The sequence below is a fragment of the Pyxicephalus adspersus genome, chromosome 3 (genome assembly GCF_032062135.1).
Source record: "Pyxicephalus adspersus chromosome 3, UCB_Pads_2.0, whole genome shotgun sequence".
In the NCBI taxonomy this organism is placed as follows: domain Eukaryota; kingdom Metazoa; phylum Chordata; class Amphibia; order Anura; family Pyxicephalidae; genus Pyxicephalus; species Pyxicephalus adspersus.
This window is the reverse complement of record NC_092860.1, coordinates 128,135,143-128,159,395: the sequence shown is the minus strand read 5'-3', so window position 1 is coordinate 128,159,395 and position 24,253 is coordinate 128,135,143. Positions and strand designations below refer to the sequence as shown.

Here is a 24,253-nt window from a genome sequence, read left to right as displayed (position 1 = left end):
AAAAAAAAAAGGCCGGTGTGTTTGATGGTCCACAGATTCGGCAGCTCATCAAAGATGAACATTTCATCAGGACAATGTCAGAAGTCGAAAAGAATGCTTGGTTATCTTTCAAAACCATTGTCAAGGGCTTTCTAGGAAACACACAAGCAAATAATTACACAGAAATTGTCTAAAAACTCTTGGAGAGCTACAAATGTTTGGTTGTAATATGAGCATCAAGGTGCATTTTTTTGCATAGCCATCTTTTTCTAAGTGTCTCCTGTGTTCCCTGTGTCCACAGGGGCCCCTGTGTCATTGGTGTCTGTCTCCTGGATCCCTGACAATTGACCCCTGGCTTGTGACCTGACCTCTCTTACTTGCTGCCAGCCTCAACCCTTGACTATCCTGTTTGTGATTTGGTACCGTGATTCATATTGCCCACCTTGGTGTGCCCAAGGACCGCAACCTGGCAGTAACCAGCGGCGCAACATCCTCACCACTAGAGGCTCTGGAGAAGACCTGGTTACTGCTTAGACTCTGCGCCATGGCCTTTCTCATGGCTCACACCACCTCCGTGCAAGCCGTATCGCCCCCTAGTGGCCCTGTTTTCCTGAACGTTACATGTAACTCCTGAAAAAGGGAGGGAAGATGGGAAACTTTCCCAACTCCCAAAAGGTTCAAGAACTTTCCTCACCTTGCACCTTATATCCCTTCACCCCACCCCCTTTTCCCCTTCATCCAATTCCCTCTATGATTTTTCCATGCCCACAACCCTCTGCGACCTTAATCCTTCCACTTCCAACCTTGTTATGTACCGTATTTTTTGCTGTATAAGACGCACTTTTTCTTCCCCAAAACTTGGGGGGAAAAGTTAGTGCGTCCTATACGACAAATGTGTTAAAAAAAATATTTAAAATATTATACTCACCCGATACCCGATCCTACGTGTGTCTCTGGCTGCAGCATGTCTCTCTTCTCTCCTCTGCCAGCATTGTGTTTTCTCCTGTCTGTAAAGCAAAGCGAAAGAAGCCGGCACAGCGCCACCTGCTGTTCCCTGTCCTAACTGCCGTACAATAGAAAAAAAGCAGAGTGATCAGAAGGGGAATTTGAATGACAGAGTAAACAGAAGGGGAGTTTGAATGACACAGAGTGATCAGAAAGGGAATTTGAAAGGTACAGAGTGATCAGAAAGGGAATTTGAATGGCACATGAGTGATCAGAAGGGGAATACCGGTATGAATGGCACATGAGTGATCAGAAGGGAAATAATCTTTCAGAATCTTTTTTTCTAGATTTTCCTCCTTTAAAATTGGGTGCATCTTATATTCCGGAGCGTCTTATACGGCGAAAAATACGGTAACCCCTCCACCTGTCTTTTCTTTGCCTTGGGCCTTCCTGTATGTCGGTCAACATAATTACCAAATAGTAATTGGTGAATTATAATACCAAATAATATTGATGTAAAGGTTGCTGTGTAGGTGTCATAACTCATCTATTGATTATAAACTGGCCTAAAACTAACACATTGATGTTATCTTTTGCCTTTAACAGGTGGCTGTTTGCATGCTTAGCTTGTCTTTAGAAATGTTAAGTGGGAACCGTAAGGTCAATAATGCACAAATCAATGTCATGGGTTACCTCACTGGCCAAATTTTGGGAAAGAGCTGCAGCAAGTTGTGATCAAAGCGGACCTATCACCAAAATATTTTCTTTACATAAAAGGGACATTTTGATACATTGAGGGAAACCCCCCTTCCCCTTTACAGCAGGCTACATTACCCAAACTTGCACCTGTGCAGTGCAAGATCGAGTGACATAGCCAGAAGGTGGGGAAAAAATACAAAGATGGCGGCGTCCAGTGCTTCCTGAACGAACATGGATAACAGGATGGCACTGGATCCAATCAACAACATCTCCGGTGGGATCAAGGGATCTGAGGATAAGTTCAAAATTCTATATTACCCGGAAGACAATATGAACAGGCACCTACTGGTGCACTTTGGGGTTGATTGCTTTATAGAGCTAAAGGGTAAGCTGAGTCCACAGGTTCATTTCAAGCTTGGTTATGGTTGTATTTCTGTACTTTTTTTCTGTGGTTTACATTTGCAGGAAAACTCCTTCTTCACATACTTTAGGCAGTATTGTTGTTTTCAAAGGTAGCTTTAAAATATTATCTGCACTACAAGAAGAACTGTGGACTTTAGTTGTCCGTCTGCTAAGTCTCTGTCAGACCCTGATAGATTATGGCTTCTGCGTAATTGACAAAGCCTCTTGGATGTCATTGATCTGTACGTAAGAATGAGCTGCAGGCACACGTGGAATGAATACACAGAAATCTATCCCATGAGAATAAAAGGATACTAAGAACAACATTTAATAAAGATTTAAATACACTTTCAATAAATGCTTTACAAATTTAGCTCAAATACTCTTTTTCAATTACAGTTTAAAAAGAAAATTTTGAGTTGGTTTAAAGTTATACATAGTAGTCATTTTAAATCTGAAATAATATACTCAGACTTGTATTTTTTTCACCCTGTCACTCATACAATAAACAGATGGTCTGCAAAATTATTAATGTGTTACTCAGTTACAAAGAAATGTATCAAATAACAAATGGTAAAAATAGCATGTTTGAAGCCGCACGTTGTCATTTGTACATTTAAGTAGCTACGAGTCAGCTAATACATTATTGATTATTTCTAATCATTTGCTTCTTGCTCCCTAAAATGCAAAAGCCTTGAAGTTAAATTAATATAAATGTCTTATTAATACTAATCAGGAAATTTCAATGTCCTTTAGTTAACATTACCAGGTTTGTTTAAAAAAAACAACAAGCAATGTGCCAAGGGCAGAAATCAGAAAACAGCAATCAATTATCAACCTTCAGACTCTAAACTGATAAAAAGTTAAAGCTAATTGGTTCTTTTAGGCTAACCTTGTACATCATCATTTTAAGTCAAATTTAGGAAAGCATAAAACCTAAATAAGGATTTAATTGAATAACGAATAATGACTAAAATATAAAAGAATTATATTCTGAAAATGGTCTTTAAAGCTAAGTCTACAATTTCTTTAACACTTATAAATGGTTTTAAGAATTTTTGAAAGGATTTTAATCAAGCAATATGAACATGTAGAATAGGAGAAAAAGACAATAAACACCCCCCAAAAAAGCCCAGAAACATAAAAAAACACCTCACAAAAGTCTATAAATGCTTGTTAATACACATAAACAGCCACAAATGCTTGTAACTATTAATTTTTTTTCCAATCAGTGCATTTGAAGTGGTTATATTATATAGATGTTTTCAAGTGTTTTGGGGCATTTGGAAGCATTTGTGTTTTATAGACTGTATTCTCTTTTCAGCCCACTATGAAAACACCCAACAATACTGGCCCATTAGAATGAATGTGGATTTCAAACATGAAGGTTTGATTGGCTAGATGTGGCTTTAATTTGTCAAGTTTACTGCATGCCCTGTAGCTTTTTCACCTTTTAACTAAATAAAGAAAACTTTGTTAATTTAAAGAAAATATTACCATTGATAAAATGTTCCACTTGTTTTTATTATTCTCGTTTTATTGGTATTTAGGTGTTCCTAGAATTTATTAGTGTTTGGGTACCTTTCATTTTTATTCTGTAAATTCTTTATTTGAACATCTCCTTTCTTTTAAATATTGCTAGCTGCCTTAAGTGGTTTGTCAACTTGGAAACTCTCTATGTTTGCAGACTAAAATTCCTCCTCAAAACCATTCAAACTGATTACAACTGCTAATCATTCAAAATGTTCTACAGTCCAAGTCACAGTTGTTTTTTATCGAACCAATAAAAACTATGATAGAAATTTATATATAGGCTGTCACTGCTGTTTTTGAAAATGCTAATTGTCTGGATATTCCTGTTTTCAATAAATGCTCAATTCAGGTGCCCAAATTAAATATGCAGTATGAATTTAAAGTGAAAACACATCTCACACTTGCAGTTCTACATAATTGTTCCAGGTCAATGAGTCAGAAGGCACTAAAGCTATTAGAGTCGTATGACACTTCAGAATTTAAACATGTTTATACAGGTTTGCTTTAAAGAATTAGATTGCTATGAATTACAAACACAAATAATAACTCCCCAAAATAAAGTTACTTTGTAAACATATTTAACCAGTACACTGACTTGACATTAGTCTCTTCCAGTTGCTACCAGCTGCACAATTAGGCAGTCAACGGTTTTCAAAAAGAATACTTATAGAACTCATAGAAAAGAAGAAGAAAGTGACAGTAATGAGCTAATCAATGTGCTGCTTCTGTTTTTACTCTCTATTTAAAGGAATGGTGTAGAAAGGACAAGTATAAGTAAAGTTAAAATGATAGCCAAATCAGGTTTCCCTACTTGACAGGGCAGTGATATGTGGGAAATGTATATAATGTTATGTATTAGTGGTTTCCCTGGACTTCAACTTTAAGTACGCATTTTGGCCATTATGCTGTAATTGATATGAGCTACAAAGTTGACATAAGAAAAGAGTACTTTTCAGCATCACTTCACACTCTTCTCTTTTAAAGTCTTAATAAATCCTAATGAAAATAAAAGGGAAAAGTAAGAACTATACTGGCTGTAAATAAAAAAAAAAATCTCTTCCATCCATTAATCTGAATAACCAGTTGTTGACTGTTTTATTAGACTTTGTGTTCAACAAAGGCTTCATGCACTAGCAAGGATTCTATGGAACCACAATATAGTCATTGTAGTATGTACATGTTCTGTTTTCCAGGAGCCCCACTTATGTGCAGTACTAAAAAAAAACTGGCAGGCATGTGCAATCTCAACAGGGTGCTGCACATGTGCAGAATAGATGGTGCAACACATTCAGTTTATTAGGAGCCCAATGTAGCACACATATGCAGGACAACATATGATCATGAAGGATGTAGTTATGAACTCAAGAATCGTATATAGTAATCTGTGCACTCTCCCTGACTTGAAAATTTGGAAACAATGAGCTAAGAAGGTAGCAATGTACATTTGAAAAAGGTAATTCAAAATGTTATTATTAATTTTATTATTATTATTATTATTATTATTAATAAACAGGATTTATATAGTGCCAACATATTACGCAGCGCTGTACATTAAATAGGGGTTACAAATGACAGACTTATACAGACAGTGATACAGGAGGAGAGGACCCTGCCCAGAAGAGCTTACAATCTAGTAGGTGGGGGAATTTCACACACAATAGGATGGGAGATATGTAGTGGTGGGAAATAGTTATGGTTTCAAAAGACAAAAGAAGACAGGTAGGCAAATTTGAAAAAATGGGTTTTGATTGCTCTTTTAAATGAGCAGAAAGTAGGAGCAAGCCAAATAGGACGAGGAAGACCATTCCAGAGAGTTAGGGCAGCTCTAGAGAAGTCTTGTAACCGTGCATGTGATAAGGTTATGAGTAAATGTTGCAACTAGTTTTAAAACATATGAAATACATGTGCAATATATTTGTAGTAATTAAAGAGTTATAATGTTTACTATGAGGGTTTGTTACTATTTCAAGTCAGTTATACACTATTAATCAATATCTCCTTGATATATATCATTATTACCAACAACCATCCATTATGAGTGATCCCTACTGTTTATATACCAACTACCTCCCTGCTGAAATTAGTGGAGTGAAAAAGGGTAGGTGTAGGTTTGAAAGTTGGTTTAAGAATGCACTTACCGTTTTCTTCAACTAGATCATCAGATGTTATGTGTTAATTTGGGTACAAGTAATGTTACAGTTATAACCAAAAGTTTCATGTCTTTCTAAATAAAAAGGGAAATCTTAAAAATTGTCTTATTGTAAGAATGCTTGTGTGTTTATAATAAATAAAAATGTAACCCACCAAAATGAATCAGACGTTCCAGGGCGATAAGAGGTTTTACAAGCAGATATGCACTTCCAGGGTCAGAAAGCATGCTCCATCCCAAAACTGTTTCCAATACCTTTTCCTTAAAATGCATGGGACGTTCTGTAAAATAGAATATATATTTACGAATGAGAAAATGACCTAATATGGCTGATCTTTATGTTTCTCTAACCTTCCTTTTTTTAAAAAATAAACTTGTCATTTGTTGCTCATATGAACCCATTGGTTTTTCCAAAACTTTTTTTAGGGGTCAAAAGACCTTAAACAGTCCTTAGCGATGGTGTAATTAGGACATTTGAAAAAAGCCTGTTTTCTCAGGTGACATAGACACCTCAGTGTCTTAAGGGTAAAATCATTTGTAAATGACTCAACTAAACAGCGGATTTTGCACAAAGCAGTCATGACTTTATATCCCTTCTTACAAAAGGAGCTCTTTGCCTACCTCCACACACAGTGTTATGTATTCTCTATTATTCAAAAGCTTTTCTCTAGGGACTGGAATAACCCTTTGGACTGAATGTTATCAACACTGAACACCATAGAGGGTATTGGCAGATGTCTACCTTAGTGTCAAAGAAACCATTAATTAAAGTGAGAAATGGATGGGGTTTAGTAAATGGAGTAACCGCTTCCACAGGTCTTGGAAAGCCATTACCTCCTTAGTGTACAGGAAGATAAGGTTAAAAACCTTTCGTGGTGCTTAGCATCTTAGGTGCGGTATTGGGGAGGTTGACTTACATCATATAAGTTACAGTTTTGGAGCTGTTCAAAAATAGATACTTTTTGGAAGTCAGTCAGTCTGTATGCCCTGAACCACTTGGTAAATTACTTACACCTGTCTCCCCCTTGGGCCACCTTCAGGGCTTTAGATTTGGATGGGGTTTAAATTGTAAAAGGTTGTGAGAAACTCTTATCTATTTTATTGTTTCTGCATTACTGGCCAAAAAAACTACATCACATAAATTGTTTGTAGGACATACCTAAACCCCCCCATTCTCACTCTTTTCTTAGAAAAATTAAACTGTCTATTTAAGATGGACTAGATTGAGGCTTCCCTGGAAGAGAAGTTTTGGATACATGTTTTTTGGAGATGTGGGAATCCAATATGTTACTGCTCTATCAACGCTATCAAACAACAAATAAGGTCCACCTTTAAAAAACAAATAAATAAATACCCTTTTGTCTAATACGAGCAACAAGACATGCACTTCTGACTTAGCCTAAGTACACACATGCAATAATTGTCGTTAGACTAACGAATGACTAACGACAGTTCAACGATTATTCATTTGAACGATGCAGGAAGTGACGTGCACTGGAGAAAGTGTATTGCAGAACCATCCACAATTCCCTTCACGACCGTACACACAACACATAGCGAACGACTGGCGCACAAACAAATCTGCCAGGACGATGGTTTGTTTGCAGCAACATTCCTTTTTCATTGTCGTCGTTGGCCTGTCATTGTACACTTTTTTTGTTAATGATTATCGAATGATTGGTCACAGATCATTTGTTTCCAACTACAATTATTGCACGTGTGTACGTAGCCTTATTCAAGTTTATGACCCTTTACATTTTGGTAAAAACATTTTTTTCGAAAAATATATAAGGACAACACACCTAGCTCCCCATGCTCGATGACTTCAAATGTGGTCCAAAGCATTTCATTAGACAAAGTGATATTTTTTATACCAGCTACACAACTGGTTAACTCTGCTGCAATCATAGTTGATGACACCTAAAATAGAATCAGAAGACATTTATTTAGCAGGGGCAAAAGCATAGCTGTAATAAAAGGAAAATAAGAAAGTTACATTACCCTTATGCAGTATGTATCCAGTATTAGTAAGTATTTTTTTTGGTAAGTATGTAATCAGACACTTTAATTGTTAAAGTGTAAGCAACTGTTGAGCCATAAACAGATGTTATCACAAAAAAGCAATGGTTGCTTGTAGAGTACAGAATACTTCACTAGGTGAAATTCAACTCCAAAATTCCTCTTCAAGCCAACAATAGACAAAGAGGCATAAATATTTTTTTAATATTTTAATTTTAATATTTTTTTTAAATCTTATCTTTCTCTATTTGTAGCCTTCTGAGTTGAATTTCAATGGTAACCTTTTTGCACAGGCTAACAATAATAATAACAATATTCTTCCATGAAAATCCAATCATTCAAGTCCATGCCTTGGAGTAGCAAGGAAAATTACAGCTGAGGGGGAGAGCTGGAAATTCCAGATGCGGCCAATGCGGGGCTAAATCTTATGAGTGGAACTCCCTTTTCATTGAAATAACACCGCTACTAAAATTCCTGCCTATATTTGAGTCTATTAAACAGTCCAATGTGGGGCCACGCATAGGCAGAGAGCCCGCTGGTCTATAGACGTGGGTGATGCCGAGAATCATAGTAGCAGCACTATTTCGATGCAGTGGGTGGGCCAGCTGCAGTTCATATTTAGGATTCCTTTGGGGGGCAAAAAAAGGACATTGGAGGCCAGATTTGGCCCTCGGGTCAGAGTTTGACACCCCTGCCATAAAGCATTGGATGTAATGCCAAAAGTTAAACTATAAACAAAACTTGCAAACCTCTGTCAAAACCAAAAGTGAAAGCTTTCAGATTCCCAGCAGGTGAAAGTAGACACTAAGGTGTGTTAGTATGATCATTTTAGTGATTTTTTTAAATAAATACATTTACGGTTCTCAAGGTTTAGTTGCATTTTAGTACTTGGCATCCTCCAATGTTATGCAAATCAAATGATATGTTCTGATTATCTAAAAATCCAAGGGGTACCAGGAAGTGGGGTAAGATTTACACCACCATTTAATGAGACCTGGACACATGCAGAGGGACAGACAAGTAGAAGATGGAAAAACAAAGAGGAGCAAAAATGGCTTGTGTCTTGATCAAGTAAACATTTTGAACTGAAGTCCCCAACTGAAAGCTAGGTAACATGGTTGACAAACACCTTTCTGACCTTGGCCTAAATGATTTGGATTATATCACTGCAAAACTATAACAAATAAGAAAAACAGAACCATACCAAAATATAAATATATTGCAAAAGGGTTTTTTATTAATAGCTACTAGCAGAACACTTAAAGTCCCTGTATACTATATGCAACTGGGTCTTTGAATATGTAAATACACTAAAGCATATATAAGTTTGTCCGAAAATATTAGGAGAAAGCAAATGTATCTGTAACAGATATTAATAATATTTTTAGTTTTCATTTAGAGCTTACTCTAATAATCACACACGTGTCAGGATCTTTTTTTTCCAAATACACATCAAGCAACACGTCACCACTCTGGGGAATTTGGATCTGAAATAAATGCCATTACATTAATACTTATTCTAATGATAATGCACAAATATAGAAGTTGTATACAGTACATGCACAGAAATATAAGTGTTTGCTACAACATTAGTGCTCCAACAATAGTTTTTACCGTCAGGGGAAAGTAATGAGCTCTAATATGATGTTACATTGTTGTTTCCATATTTAATAACAAAATGAAAATATGATGTTAAACTCATCTGGTTTAAAAATTGTAATAGTCATCTAGTCCAATCAGCAGCTCTGAGTTTCTTTTTCAAAGGAATTGTACTGAACTCATGGTGAGAGTTTCTAGGAAGAGATCTCAAATAAACTTGTTAACGCAGACACAAAACTCTGTAGTGCTGTGATCTAAGCTTAGGTTACCATCAATTACATAGACCGTAATCTTACATTTACATTCCTCTGGGTGCTTACATTGATGCCCATAAACCAAAAGCATATCTGTGATCAGCTTCAGGATAAAAATTCACTTTCGAGAGTCCATTATATTGTAAACCTATTCCAAGAACTCTTCAAAAGAATAAGGTCTGTAGAGATTTATAAGACTTTTTTTTAAAATCTTGGCCCATGTTCTAAAAATATTCTTTAACCTGCAATTGTTTCATTAAGTACCATAATTTCATGCCTAATCTCTGTATAAACGCTCAGTCATTCCCTAGCCTAGACCTTTAAGAGTTTGCCTGCAAGATTATTTTATTAAATTGTACTTCCACAACAGTTTTTATGCAGAACATGCTTGGTTTTCTAATTGGAATGCCCAGCACTAGTTTTGCCCTTTGTTACTGCTAATTAAAAATCTAAACAAATCTTTATAAAGAAAGGAAGAGGATGTCAATCATCTGACATATTTAGCTGTTTCTGTTTTGAAAAGAGCTGATCAGATAAATATTAAATTACACTTATTTATGTTTACATCATAGGAGTAATATACTGACACTTTCAGCCAGTCACCAAACAAACACTATTGAGTAAATAGGAAATCCTGAAAAAACAGCACTTTGCATTAGGAAATCTTGTATACACATATATTACCTGAGCGTCATTCCACTTGGTGATAAAACAGTTTTCAATGTCCATCTGCTTTAGTTGTATCTCGCTAACCTTTAAAGAACAAGGTATGTCGATTACAATGTAATATAAATATTACCCTTAAAAGTGTAAATCTGACATATGTTACTTACATCAAAAATCTCTGCATAAAATTGAATGAGCTCCTCTACAACAGAAACCTCCTTATCATGATGTCCTTTGGTTTGAAAGAGGTAAGATGCAAAGGTCTGAGCCAAAACACGTGTATCCAGGTGGTTGACATCATGGCATTTCTGTATCCTATAAATACCCATAAATAAATAAAAGAAACAAAACCGATGTAAGCTATTTATGTCTAGTGCATACTTTTTTTTTCAATAAAATAACCTGGATATTTTAATCAAGGATCACACTATTGAAAGCTCCTAACACCCTAGACTTATGAATGCAAAAAGGAATTTGTTTCCTAGGTGCCTCTTTTGTAATAATGCCTGGAAGCATGGTGGGAAACTAAATGGATACTTTGAGTATTTTTTACTTTGTGCTATTAGGCCATGTATACATGTCAGATTACTGTCACAGATATTTTATGATCACTACCAGTGGTGGATGAACAAAAAAGCACTGTACTCACAGCACCCTTCTGTTCTATGGGGAGGAAAGGGAGAGGAGAAGTGTGCAGTACCCCCATGAAAGGACAACCTTCTTTCCTAATAAGTCTTTCATCAATCCACTGGCAGACTGATAAACAGCGCCGTACAAGTCAGACTTTTGCCCAAGACAAACTTGACTGTTCATCTTGGGTGACCTTAATCTGATGTGTGCAGGAAGCTTTACCCTTTTCAGATTGCTTGAGTACTATTCTCCATAATTGTTTTTTTTTGGCAATTCACCTTTATTTTGTATGGTGTACACATTTATTTGTTTCAAAAGAATATGTCTAAATTTTGTCCTGTCATCTTCACCTAAAAACAACTTTTGAATTTCCCCTACTTACTCATGATATAAAGTAAACTATTACTGCAACACCCTTCTCTGTGGGCTACCCATAAACCACCTGGCTCTTTTAGAGTCCATCCTTAACTGTACTACATATCTCTTGTTTTGCTTCTATAAACGGACCTTCTCTGTCGGTCCCACAACTGGTTAGCCATCATACAGTAGATACCCTTCAAGATTCTAACTCTTACTCACAAAGCTCTCTACAGTCTGGATACTTTTTACAAAATTGTGTCTAGATACCACTATGAATACAACCTCTAATCTACTATTAATATCTTCCTCTCATTTGTAGTCATCTCTTTTGATTCTCACAAAGATGATTTTTTAAGTTTTTCTTATCCTCTGGCACAGCTTCCTACTCTTGCTATCTTCAGACACAACTTAAAAACCAACCAAGTATATAATCTGACCTAACAACTTACTTGCTCCTATATCATTCTGCAGTATACTTAAGATATGTGTTTCCACCTAGTGAGTTGTTTGCCAAATCCCCTTAAATCTTGATTATACCCCTTAGACCATTGTTTCTCAACAGGGTTCCTCCAGAAGTTGTTACGGGTCCCATGTGCAATGTGCAAGCTGTGCCTCCTGGGTCAGCCTAACTGACACCAATGATCATTTTGACAATCTGAAAGGGTGACGTCCTTTCCATTGGGCATCAATGTAAGAGGCATTCTTCTCTCTACCAATGCTTTTGTACTTTGAGCTGTGGAGATAGTAATTATAGAAGGGGTTCCCTGAAGATCTGAAAGTTATTTCAAGGGTCCCTTTATGTCAAAAAGGTTGGGAAAGGATGATATTGTCTGTTAGATTAAAAAGGTAGGGCTATCTCCTTTCTCCCACTTCTATGTCATAAATTCTAGGTGAGCCATTCAATTGTGGAGTTTAGCTGTTCAACTAGGCTTTAGCTATAGCCCCTTAATTTTTTTCAACACCAGGAATGATGATTACATTATATAAATAAATAATATTCAAAAATATTAAAATAATAGTACTGCTAAACTTATAAATGTAACCAAAGGTGTATGTCCTTTTTAGCTAAATCCTGATAGTCAAAGTACATGCAGGGTTACTGTCCTCTATTTCTTTCCTTTGATGGTAGGCTGTCCTTGCTGCTGCACATAAAGGTGGGTATGTAATATCTCGTTATTTTGTGTAGCATTATTGTAAGTCCAGGTTGTGCACCTCCAAAATAGGGAGGGGAAACAGGTAGAATGACACAGAGCATCATGCAATCCTGGGAGTGCTAAACATTTTTTTAAAAGTTGGATTAGGGTTTATATGAGGATAAACATACAATGATCAATACAAAGTTCATAAGTCTGTCCTTTTCTAATTACTACCTGTTATTTTCTCTACCCATGTAGTTAAACTTTTAAGATCATACAGAAGGGGCAGAGAATAACATGATGCTATCTGTTTATTAACACAATATTTGAAGTGTCAGATTTCCTTTGAGGAAATATTCTGCAATTCCACCTCATATGTGTGTTTGTTTCATTTAACGCCTGTGATTATATCTCATTTAGGTTGTTATTACCACTGGTCACTAATTCTCTCCTAGAAGATTTTGCTTTGAAACGTCAGGAAAAGAAATCCCCTGAGCAGATGTTGACTATCCAATTCTGCTGATCTACATTACCTCAACATTTAACAGAACATCGCTATCTAGAGTACCATTAGACTGCCCTGGAAGCAACAGAGAGATCATTTTGCAAGAGGTAATGTAGAGTTGACTACACTGTTGCATTAATATCCAGTATAAGCATGAAGGGTTGAGATTCACAGCATTTCAATTCCATGGGCATTACTTTTTTAAGCAAGCCTGTTGACAAAACACTGCAGAAGCATTTCTTTATACTAAAATTCCCAGTATGGATTTAATTTAAGTGCAGCACTTCAGTAGAACGTAGAACAACATATTTTTTTCACAATTGACAAAAAGAAAGAACATTTAAAACAAAAATAAAGCTAAACAAATCTATCTATGTCACTCTCATAAGTGTATATACAGTATACACAGTATATATATATATATATATATATATATATATATATATATATATACTGTGTGTGATTGCTTTGCATTATATATTCACCCTGTCTTCAGAAACTAACAATAAGATCACATTGAAAATGCACTTCTTACCAACAATTATTTTATTTGTGAGCGTCTTTATAACAAACAAGCCATTTTTTAAAGAATTCTACCTATTTAAAATGAAAGTTGACTGACATGTTAAGCTTTTAATGTGAAACAATGAAATAGTAGGAGCATGAAATCATTAGTCAAATTTCCTAATTTACCATCTTGTTTATCAGTCATTACATTGTACCCAGGCAACAAACCAGACAGCTAGGTTTTCATTAAAAGTTAAGGCATATCACCAATATTTTTACATTATATAAAAGGGTGACTTAACACTTTTATATAATGAAAACATTTTTTTTATACTTTTTACTTTTAAGAGAAGGACCCCTCCCATTCTATCTTTCCTGCTATGGAGGAGAGCTTGGCATATTCTTTTTTACATTTACAGTAAGGTGTGTTACCCAATCTCACAGTGTGCACTGCGAGACCGGGTGACATCAGAAGAAGGATGAAGGAAGAAGATGATGATGCCCAATGTCCACTTCTTGCTACGGAGAAGACGCAAGGCAGGACAGAGTAGAACTAACTAGGGCCATGGAAGGATGCTCCAGTGGTCAAGAGATTGGGCAGAGAGGTGGTGAGTGTGTTTAGCTTAACAAATTGATACAGTTGGAACCTTGTGGTACCTAATTTTATACATTGAACTTTTGTCTCCAGTCCAATTTAGGTTAGACTTAATAAACTCAATGGCAGCCTTGGAGGGGTTTACTAAATCAGACACAATGGGTCTGATTTATTAAAGTTCTTTAGGACCTGACAACATAGACTATTATGGGTAAACCTGGTGTAATCCTGGAATGGATCTGGCCCATGAATGAAAACATTTGCTAACTAGAAGCAAATTACTTTTAAGAAATCCACTTTGAGATCACTTAGATTCTCCTATGATAGCCTATGTTCTTCAGTCTTGAAGAGCTTTGCTAAATCAGCTCCAATGTTTGCAACAAGATATGCTTCTGAATGAGTAGACCCTCATGACATTCCCTTTTCACCTCATCTGTGGATCAGAAGAGTTCCTAATGGACAGCACCGCTCAACTACATTTTAATATTTAAAATTATAATATATTTTTAATATTTAATAATATAAAAAGAACAGCAAATAATCAATTCAGTTCTTCTAACCTAAAATATATAGTTCTCTAACATTGCTGGGCTTCCTTTTTATTTACCTAACATGGTTAGATTTTTTTTTGTTTCATAGTTGTGCAAATATCAATAGCGATGGATCATTTTAAACAGAATAATAAATTAGAGCTGTTTTTAAGAAAACAGCTTTAGTTGTACTTTTCCTACATTGTGTTTTTAAGGCACACTGAATTATTTTATTTTTATTATCAATTCTACATAGAGTTATTGTTATTTTAGATAAGTCAAGGTACAAGCTATGAATGCTAGTTTTATTTTTTGTCTCCTAATGACGCAATGGTTTATCAGGCAAAACATATTTCTGGAGCATTCGTGACTGAGAAGAGGATATTCAAAGTTGATGACTCAACAGCCACCAACTTTTATCTAACACGTGGCTTCATAGAAATAAATGGAAATGACACTAGCACAGTTTGTAGAAATCCCAGTTTGGCTATAATAACCGGCTTAAGTAATTTTTCATTCTAATTGCCGTCATTTGAAGTCTCCTATGAGAAAAGACACATCTACCAATGGTTCCAAAGCTGCAGGCATTCCTTTTCAGATCACATGATTAAACATTAAACTTAGACACAGGGATTTTAGATGTAACAATTTCACTAGAATAATAGATATCTCTACTAGAATAGTTTATGTTGTACTTAATAGTGAAGATGAACATTGAACAATACCAACACCTTTTAGAATCCAGTGTAACACAAAGGGAAAAACATTCAGTTGTACCTAATGTCTATTTAAAGCAAAGAAAGCAATTTTAAACTCAACCAGAATTTTTGGAAGGTCATCCCTAGTAAAAGGCAGTGGTTGATCATCAGCCTTGTGCATACTGCCAGATATATACTGCCAAAATTAGCATGGGCAGCCCAGTGGCTCAGAGGTTAGCACTCTGGCCTTTGCAGTGCTAGGTCCCAGGTTCAAATCTTGGCCAGGACACCATTGGCATGGAGTTTGTAGGTTCTCCCTGTGTTTGCGTGGGTTTCTTCTGTGTACTCTGGTTTTCTTCCCACATTCCAAAAACATGCAGTATTAAAGACATATGACTATGGTAGGGACATTGGATTGTGAGACTATAGACTTTGTACAGTGCTCCATAATTTGTTGTTGCTATATAAATACTGTATAATAATAACTATTATTATTATCCTGTATCACCAAAAGTCATATTAGACTTAAGAAAACATTTATAATGTATGAAATTTGAGCTACAGAGATTCCTATAATTGCCCCCCACCAAAGTTTTTAACCAGATTCACCCAGAAAGGTACAAAGGTGATAAGGAAAAAGGTAAAAGTAAATTTACAAAATGTAAAATTTGCACTGGTATATAAATCCTCTTTGCAGGTTTGCATTCGTAGGTGCTGGTGTACATAGGAATAACTACTTTAATTTATGCTTTTTTGTCTTGTAAATGTTTACCTCCATGCATTTGAATAATTGCAGGCAAAAGAACAAAGCCACTCATAATTAAATAACACTGGGGAATGCATTTTTTGTTGAGTTAGATCTTACATTTGTTTTTTACTAATTTTTGGGTGGTGAATCCAGAAATGACCCAGTTTTTTGTTATCACATCCAGTTTTTACAATACAGGATACCCTCCATTTTTGTCAAAAAACATACAAATTTTACATACAATGAAAAAATAATGAAATAATAACTTGAATGTACTGTTTGTTTAAATTTCTTTTGTTCATACAATGGATTTATTGTTACAATGTGCTATTGTTACTGTGACATTTTTTTTTACAGTAAAACATTTGAAAATGAATCAGGTAAGTGGTTCAGGTAAAAATTTACGCATATAGCTTTTCCTGGATTTTCAATGTTGAGACATTCCTGCGGGGTTCTCCAACAATAGTCAGCCATCATATGTACATCCCATCTACCCTTATACCGTCCTTCCATGACTTTAAATCTTGGTGGAACCATTCACCTTGCTTATCACTAGTGTTGGTTGAATAGCTCACTAATCGATTCGGCAGCTATTTGCTCGAATAGAGCAAAATTATTCGGGTGGTCGAATGTCAAAGTCGAACACCATTTAAGTCAATGGGAGGAAAAATCTGTTTTTTTTTCAGCACTGTGTAGAGCTTCTACAGCCTCCAAACAGATGTAAAAAGATACATTATAAAAGGATACATAAAAAGATACATTGTAAAAAGATACATTATAAAAGGATACATAAAAAGATACATTATAAAAAGATACATAACACTACTACATACCCCTGTACTTCACATGAAGATTAAAGAGCGCATATTCTTCCCAAAGAGAAACTGAATCGCCAATTGGGACTGACCCAAATATATTGCCATTGTGAAGGATGACACACTTTAAGCTCCGCTTTCAGCTATTGATTAATAGCTGCCATTCAGTTGAGTTAAAGATTGGAATTCCCAATTCCTCCAATAAACCAGGTATGTTATGGCAATACACAAAGCCACTGTCAGTTCTAAAGTACTGCAGAAATGCAACTTCTCTGGTTCGAAAGTATGATACCTTCTTTCCTTTTTCAAGTAAGTTTTTCCCACGCAGTCTTGATGCTAGGAGTTCTGAAGCCTTCTTCAATAGTCCTGAATCACATGCTAAATTACTCAACTGCTAATCAAATCCCTTATGAACAGAGTGCTCTTCAATTTCAAACTCTTCATCATTGTTGTCACCATAATCATGTTCCATAGGAGAGGGTAGTGTAACGAAAACCGGTACTGGGATTTCATCTGAATGAGCCACAGGGTGTATAGCCGATGGTAGACTAGGATCCTCCATGTTACATTTATTTTTCTTGTTATACCCTGAAGTTTTTACTATACAAAAGTAACAGTCACTGAAATGATCTCCTGGCTCTGGCCAAACCATAGGTATACCAAATGGCATCTTATCACTGGTTCCCTTTGTCCACATCCGTAAACCCTCGACACACTGTTTGCACACCTTATGAGGGGCCCAAGACTTTTCTTGATCACCAAGTTTAACTTTGAAATATGCCAAAAAGGCTTGCTCTACAAATGTGCTGATGTTCGCCCTTTGACTGGGAATGGTAAAACTGCCACAGATATAACAAAATGAATCAGGATTGTTTAGGCACTTACGACGAGAAACAGCAGAGCCAGACATGATCTGAAGAAAAGGAAATACGTGTGTCTGTAGAAAAATACATTTTGCTTATTCACTACGTGAAGCAGCGCACAACCTCTGACCACACTGTCTTGCATGTAAATGAAAAGCCTATACAAATACACGCTACAGTAATCGCATTTATATAAATGGTAGAAAAAACCTGATGTTATAGAAGAAAACTAACTGCACTTTCAGAATCAGCATACCTATTTTAGTGTAAATAAGCTTAAAAATTGAAGTCAACAAAAAATTTGTTCAAAATTGTTCCCCAGTGTAATCCCTTTGCTGATTGAAAAATCAACAGATGTTTGTTTCAAAGCATTATATCGCCCCACCAGTGTGGCAACAACTATTGCCTGGAATAGATTACTGCAGGGGTGAAGGGGTTTAACACTACTTTATGAGTGTGATTTTAGTAGTGTAAATCTTAGCACCTATATCTAAATTTAGTTCTACTGTTATTCTAATCTGTCACAAACATCTTGACAAGTTTGACAGCTAATTTCAGTCCTTGCAGTACATTGATTTTCTTTTTTTTATTAGCTATATAATTTAATCCTTTTATTTTTTTGTCCTGTCTTTTGTTTAACTTGCTGACATGGTGACATTGCTAGAACATTAGGACATTAGGACCAGGACATTTTAACCATGCAAAAAATCAACTGATTGTTATAGCAACCATTAAAGACAAACAAGTGAGTCATTTTCTTTTAGTTTCAGATCTATCTAATTATATAGCACTGACAAGCAGACTGACCTGTAAAGGTGTTCAATTAACGCAGCTAATGTGGTTTTATTCAGGGCTGGAAGTGTATCAATTAAGTTTTTGTATTTTAGCACTCGCTCCTGTTCATCCTGAATATCTGTCGGCAAAAGGGAAAAAAAATGTAAAAGTTAAAAAAAAAAAAAAAAAAAGACCTCAAAACCCAAGCACAATGGATTAGGGACAATCTGACATTATTCCACTTTACCCAGTAATATGCTAACTACCATACAAAATAACAAAGAACCTCTTTTGAACATTGTAAATGATAGCACGGCTAGCGAGGGTAGACTTTGTAACGCTCCTCAAATGTACTTACCCATTTTTTAGAGGAGTCAATTGTCTAATAATAAATTTGTAAATATCTGCAACCAACAGGAGTTCATATAAATAAATAAAACAACTCAACAGTCTGCCTTCATTAAAGATAAATTGTTTAAAAAAATATATAGCCTAAATACAGAACAAGCTGGCAGTAAATTAGCTTTTTCAAAAGTAAACACTAAACTCTGAACTCACAAGCATTGTAGATTAATTAATCCTCAATTTCCATAACACTTCCAGTGAAATAATTCAAGTCTCAGAACTCTTTCTCTCTCTGCCTTTTCCTGTGTACCTGCTTTGTGCTTCCATTTAATGTAGGAGAACTGCCGGACTGACATGTACTGCTGGAAGGTTATGACAAGTATGTGAATATTTGAATGTTCAAAGCCTGATCATAGTTCTACTTTATAGCAGAACTACACTAAAAGGAAATACTCCTTGTCATCTCTCATGTATTAAAAAAGGTCACAAAAGACAACCCCATGCTCTGCATCTACCTCTACAGCCGGATGTCCTCCATGTGAATGAATGATGGCTAGAGATCCACTGACACCAAGCTGTCAGTGACCAACTTACTGGGGATAAATCATTAGTGGGGTCACAGTTCCACCAAACTGAGTAGTGCTTACATGTTATGTCAACACCACTCAATCCAGGAAGAAGGGCTAACACCATTCAAAATAAAAAAAACAAGGAATAAGGATACCACCAAACCAGTCAAAAGCCCAAATTCAGTAATTTAACTAAGCAAATAGGTTGTTTGGCTCAAATTGAAATGGACAACTTTTCTGGGCCCTTTCCATGTCTTCAATTACAACACTTTATACACAGCAGTGGAAAGGGTATAAGGGACACAATTAAATAGTAGTAACTGGGTGCAATATTAATATATATTACATAAGCTGTTATTATATATAATTTAATAATTCATTTTAATACAGACGTGAATTCATTGGGTCAGTGTCTGATTGTGACTGAAGCTAATGAGAAATTGAATGGCAGAACATTGCACAGACATTGCACTACAAGACTATAGTGACATGAAAGCTACAGTTCACCTCTCATAGGAGAATGATGTGCTGCACAAGAAAAAGAACTGCTAATCTGTACAAAGGTATCTCAGTAATTGAACCCTGACACCGAGCCTGAACTGACTTGGCCGTCCAGCACTTCTCACCTCAGACTGCCCTCCCACCCTCTCTGCCTCCCTTCCCACTGTTACACAAGCGTTTTCATGCACTGAAAGACATCCCCAGCATCCCAATAGACGTACAGCAGGGCTACTGGTAAACAGCAGAAAGGAGTAGGGCAGGGCTCCGATCCACATGCACTGCTTTTGCAATCGACCAGAAGATAGCGATGGACGTGTTGGGCACCCCTGACCTATTCAGTAAGCTTCAACAGATTATCTTGATAATGTCTACATGCCTAAACGCTGGATATTTGTGTTAACAAGCAACTGAACAGGTTTGAAGTGGCAGGTATATATAAAAAAAATTACACCAGGGTGAAAAAATGCTACATGTGACAAGAAGTGAACTTGCTCTTTTGAGATGTATTGTTAGGAAAACCTTAGCACACATAAATGCAGAGTAATTCTATAAATTAGACTGTTACAAGATAATATGTTGTATATTTTTTCCGCCAACCATTAAACTTAGATTGCTGATAACTTTTTCTATAAAAAAAAACATTTACTTAAAACTTTTCCTCATTACTTAATAATGTTGCCGCTAAAAATGGATGAATGGTTAATTAAAAGAAGGAAAAAAGAAACCTAATGAGCGTAAAGGCTGGTAGGGCAACAAATCTCCTGTGAATCGAGATTTAAGTACCAGTGTAGTCATTAATAGCTGATTTTATTAAAACCGGTTCTAGCTGAATGCAGTAATAAGCCCTGAAAAGTGTGGGTGAAAAGTTAACTGATGAAAAAACACCACCCTAATCATATCATGCATGCATATGTTACATCGTTAGAGATATCATCAGCCTCTGACCCTAAATAAGCTTATAGTGTACTACAGTAATACCCACTCTTAAGTCCACTTATGTGAAAGCTAATTCATATATATATATATATATATATATATATATATATCACCAAGTTACTTTTGCTAGGAACTGGACTTGATCTGTCTATTGCTGCTAATCACTGGAGCTGGTAGGAACATATCCTTTTGCATCCTAAGAAAAGCCCCACCGCTTTACATTGACAAACAACATAAATTTGTTTCAGTGGTCATAACCAGCCTCAGAATATTGTGGTAATGTTTAAAAAATGGTAAAATAATTCAATTACTTTTTACAGATGGGAAAAATGTAATGTATTATAACTATACCTGATAGGTAAAGTAGGCATATGTGTGTTGTGCATAATGGTAAATCCTGTCCTAGATTTAGGAAATCAGAGGGTTTTTTTGTAAGAAAAGAGTTGATTTATTAAAATTCCTAAAAATTTGAATTATCACAATACATGGGATTTTGTATGTATTGTACTGAATGTTGTAAAAAAAAACGCTGTGCGAAGAATATCTAGTTACATGCAAAGATGGTAAACAAAAATCATACATGCATTCATAGTATTAAATGGTTGAAGTCAGCAAACATTCTCCAGGTAAGAATATTCTTCTACTAGGTTGACTACGTACAGTATATTTCTTTGGGGAATCAGCCTCATTACTACTACCGGTATGTAACTGCAGTAATGCTATTGCATTACTGCTAGTGGTATCTTTAGCTTCACATACTTTTCAAGATCTTCCTAAATGGCCTTTGGGCCACCCAACCCAGGGAAATCTGCATTCAGATAAGGTTTAACTTGCCTCCCTCTCCTGTTCTTTCTCAGTACTGCTTCTTGAAGGTGAAGGTCATGCTCATAACAAATTTAAAGGCAGAAGAGGAAGGAGGCAGGCCATCATCCGCTTTTATTATCTTTTGACAATCAGTTTTTTAACCTGGTACTCTCCAACATTAAATGAAGGAAAGAGTGGTCAGACACATAGAAACATAACTGGCAATAAAAACGAAAAAGGTCTAATTTTTTTACTATTCTATTAAACCAAATCAAAGCCTCCACAAATGAATTGATTCCTGTGCTCTCAAATACCTAGATAACCTTATCTTAATTCCTTGCAAACTCTTCTGCCTCTTCAAGGAGTCTCTCTGTTTAAAAGTATTCTTGATGTGAGATCAGTTTTCTTTCTAATGGGCTAAGCCCCACTGGTTGGATGCGCACATTAGGTACTTACTTTGTATCTGTTTTTCCCCTGATTCATCCCCAATGCTAATATCTCTTAGTTGGTTTGCTCTTCACACTATAGACTTGATCTCTAATTTGAATTCTCATTATGCTTCTCTGCTTTGTAACTATACAGGTTGCCCCTATGTGGTCACAGCATCGGGATGACAATCCCTCACCTCCCGTCATGTTTATGCATATACCTAATAAAGGTTCTGCAACATCTGCATTCTTTTGTACTTCAAAAAATTGGACTGTGGTTAGTGGATAAGTAAATTAGTATTTGGTTGAATTGATCAAGGGAACCTAATGTTGTTTAGTTGTGATTGACATTTCTGTTTCCCCTGTAAGTCATTGATTGGCTTACAGCTATATTAGTTAACCCTTCCGATTTATATTCCACCCAATGTGTTTTTTTACTTTCTTTCACTAAGCTATGTAAACTTTAAAATGTAATGAATACTATGCAAGCTCTTTGGCAGCACCCAGTAAGCCTATTTGTGCTGCTCAGTACACTGTGCAATAAAACCACTTTACACAATGTTTCCAGTGGTAGACTACAGCCGCCAGATACTTGTTCTACTTTATGGGACTCCTGGTGCTGCAGGTTCCAAGGGGCCACACCAAGTTTTCAAACAACATGAAGCATTTCTGTACAGATAAAATAAAACTTTCCATATAAAGCAGATCCCTTGCCACCTCTGAGTGCTTTCTTGTAGAATGTTTGCCAAACTAATCATATGACATAAGCGTCAAAGATCCTACACAAGAGTGTCATCCTTCAAGTGTGCCTAGGGTAGCATAATATCTCAATAAAGTGCTGGCATTGAGCCCTAGGAAATATATTTCACCCATAGCCGTACGAGTCATATCTGACAAAAACCAGACAGATGTGGCTTGAGTTGTACTGTAAAAAACACGTGAAGTTAGAAGTTAGGCTGAACTTTCATATTACTTATAATGCATATAATGAAATGCATATATAAGTCAACAACAGTTGCAATGTTGTTGGCTAACACAGTGAATCTTTGTTCAAATTTTACCTACCATCGAAAATTGTTGATAGTTAAAACTTGACCGTAACAAGTATTGTAACTGAATTTATCCCTGCATATTATGCGACAACATGGAATTAAACTTGAATTTCAAATAGCCAAAGGTGTAAAGACAAGAATACTGCTTAGACTATATAAAATGTTTAGGATAAGCACTAACATTTCTACATATGAACTGTCTACACAAAGGTGTTTCCATTTAGACAGAAGTCTATATAACACAACAAATGATAAATTACTGACTGGCTGAAAAACTAAAAACATTGCCATCAAAATATAAGTTTGGGACAGTGATTCCCAAAGTGTGACTGGATCTGACCAATATTGATTAGTCATTACCGGAACAGAATTACAACTAGCCAGATCAGTTTGCTCTTGTCTGAACTTGTGATGCACATCCAGGCCAGAAGCTGAATGATCCTGATCAAACTTAATCAAGGCTACCAGTCCAAAGTATCATATGGGTTTTGATGTTAAACTTTTTTTTTATCTTTGAATAAATTATGCTGAACTCAAGGTATATTCAAAAATAACCCTTCAGTGCGTTAAATGCTAATATTGGAACGGGGAAATATAAACTGCCATTTTATTTACCTTTTCTCCCTACTTCTTATGGGCAGCAAGATCAATCAGACACTTCAGGTTGTGAGTTGGCCTTCAGCATCTTTATTTACAGATGGCTGGTTCTGCACAGTACAATAACTGCAGAGTTGTCTGCAAGCAACAGAGTGGCAAATGGAAGTGACCTTGAATGAATCTTCTCAGAATGTTCCAGGTGACATATTTTTCGATTGGGGGGTTGTTGACAAGCAAAGCTTTGGCCCCATTAAGCCACCATGTTATGCAAGCGGGTGTGGACCCACTGTTCCACTGACTGGGTATGCTCCAGAGGGGCGTAACTAAGCCGCTACCAGGTCTTCACTAGAGCCTCTGATGGTGAGGATAGGCTTGGGCTGCAGGGTAGCTGCCAGGTGCCACTCCAGAGCAATCCCCAGGCCAGTGGCAGCTGACCACAGGAGTCAGGATACCCGGTGCAAGCACCGAGGGGCTTGCATGGCCAAGAAGGTGATGGCAATCAGACAAAGTCCAGAAACAAGATCCGAGGTCAGGGTTAGGCGGCAATCAGGCAAAGGTCCAAAAACGTAATCTGAAGTCAGGGATAGGCGGAAAGTCCAAGGGTAAGAAACAAGG

General features: G+C 36.3%; 1 protein-coding gene across 1 annotated transcript in view; it reads right to left on the bottom strand.

Moving 5' to 3' along the window:
• Positions 1–24,253, bottom strand: part of ARAP2 (ArfGAP with RhoGAP domain, ankyrin repeat and PH domain 2) — a 148,742-nt gene that overhangs the window by 24,300 nt on the left and 100,189 nt on the right. Inside the window, exons 19-24 of the mRNA XM_072406872.1 lie at positions 18,440–18,545; positions 10,413–10,560; positions 10,264–10,332; positions 9,133–9,213; positions 7,510–7,627; positions 5,863–5,988 (exon numbers count right to left, since the gene is read on the bottom strand). Of these exons, the coding sequence (XP_072262973.1) occupies positions 5,863–5,988; positions 7,510–7,627; positions 9,133–9,213; positions 10,264–10,332; positions 10,413–10,560; positions 18,440–18,545 (648 nt within the window). The remainder of the gene's footprint in view (positions 1–5,862; positions 5,989–7,509; positions 7,628–9,132; positions 9,214–10,263; positions 10,333–10,412; positions 10,561–18,439; positions 18,546–24,253) is intronic.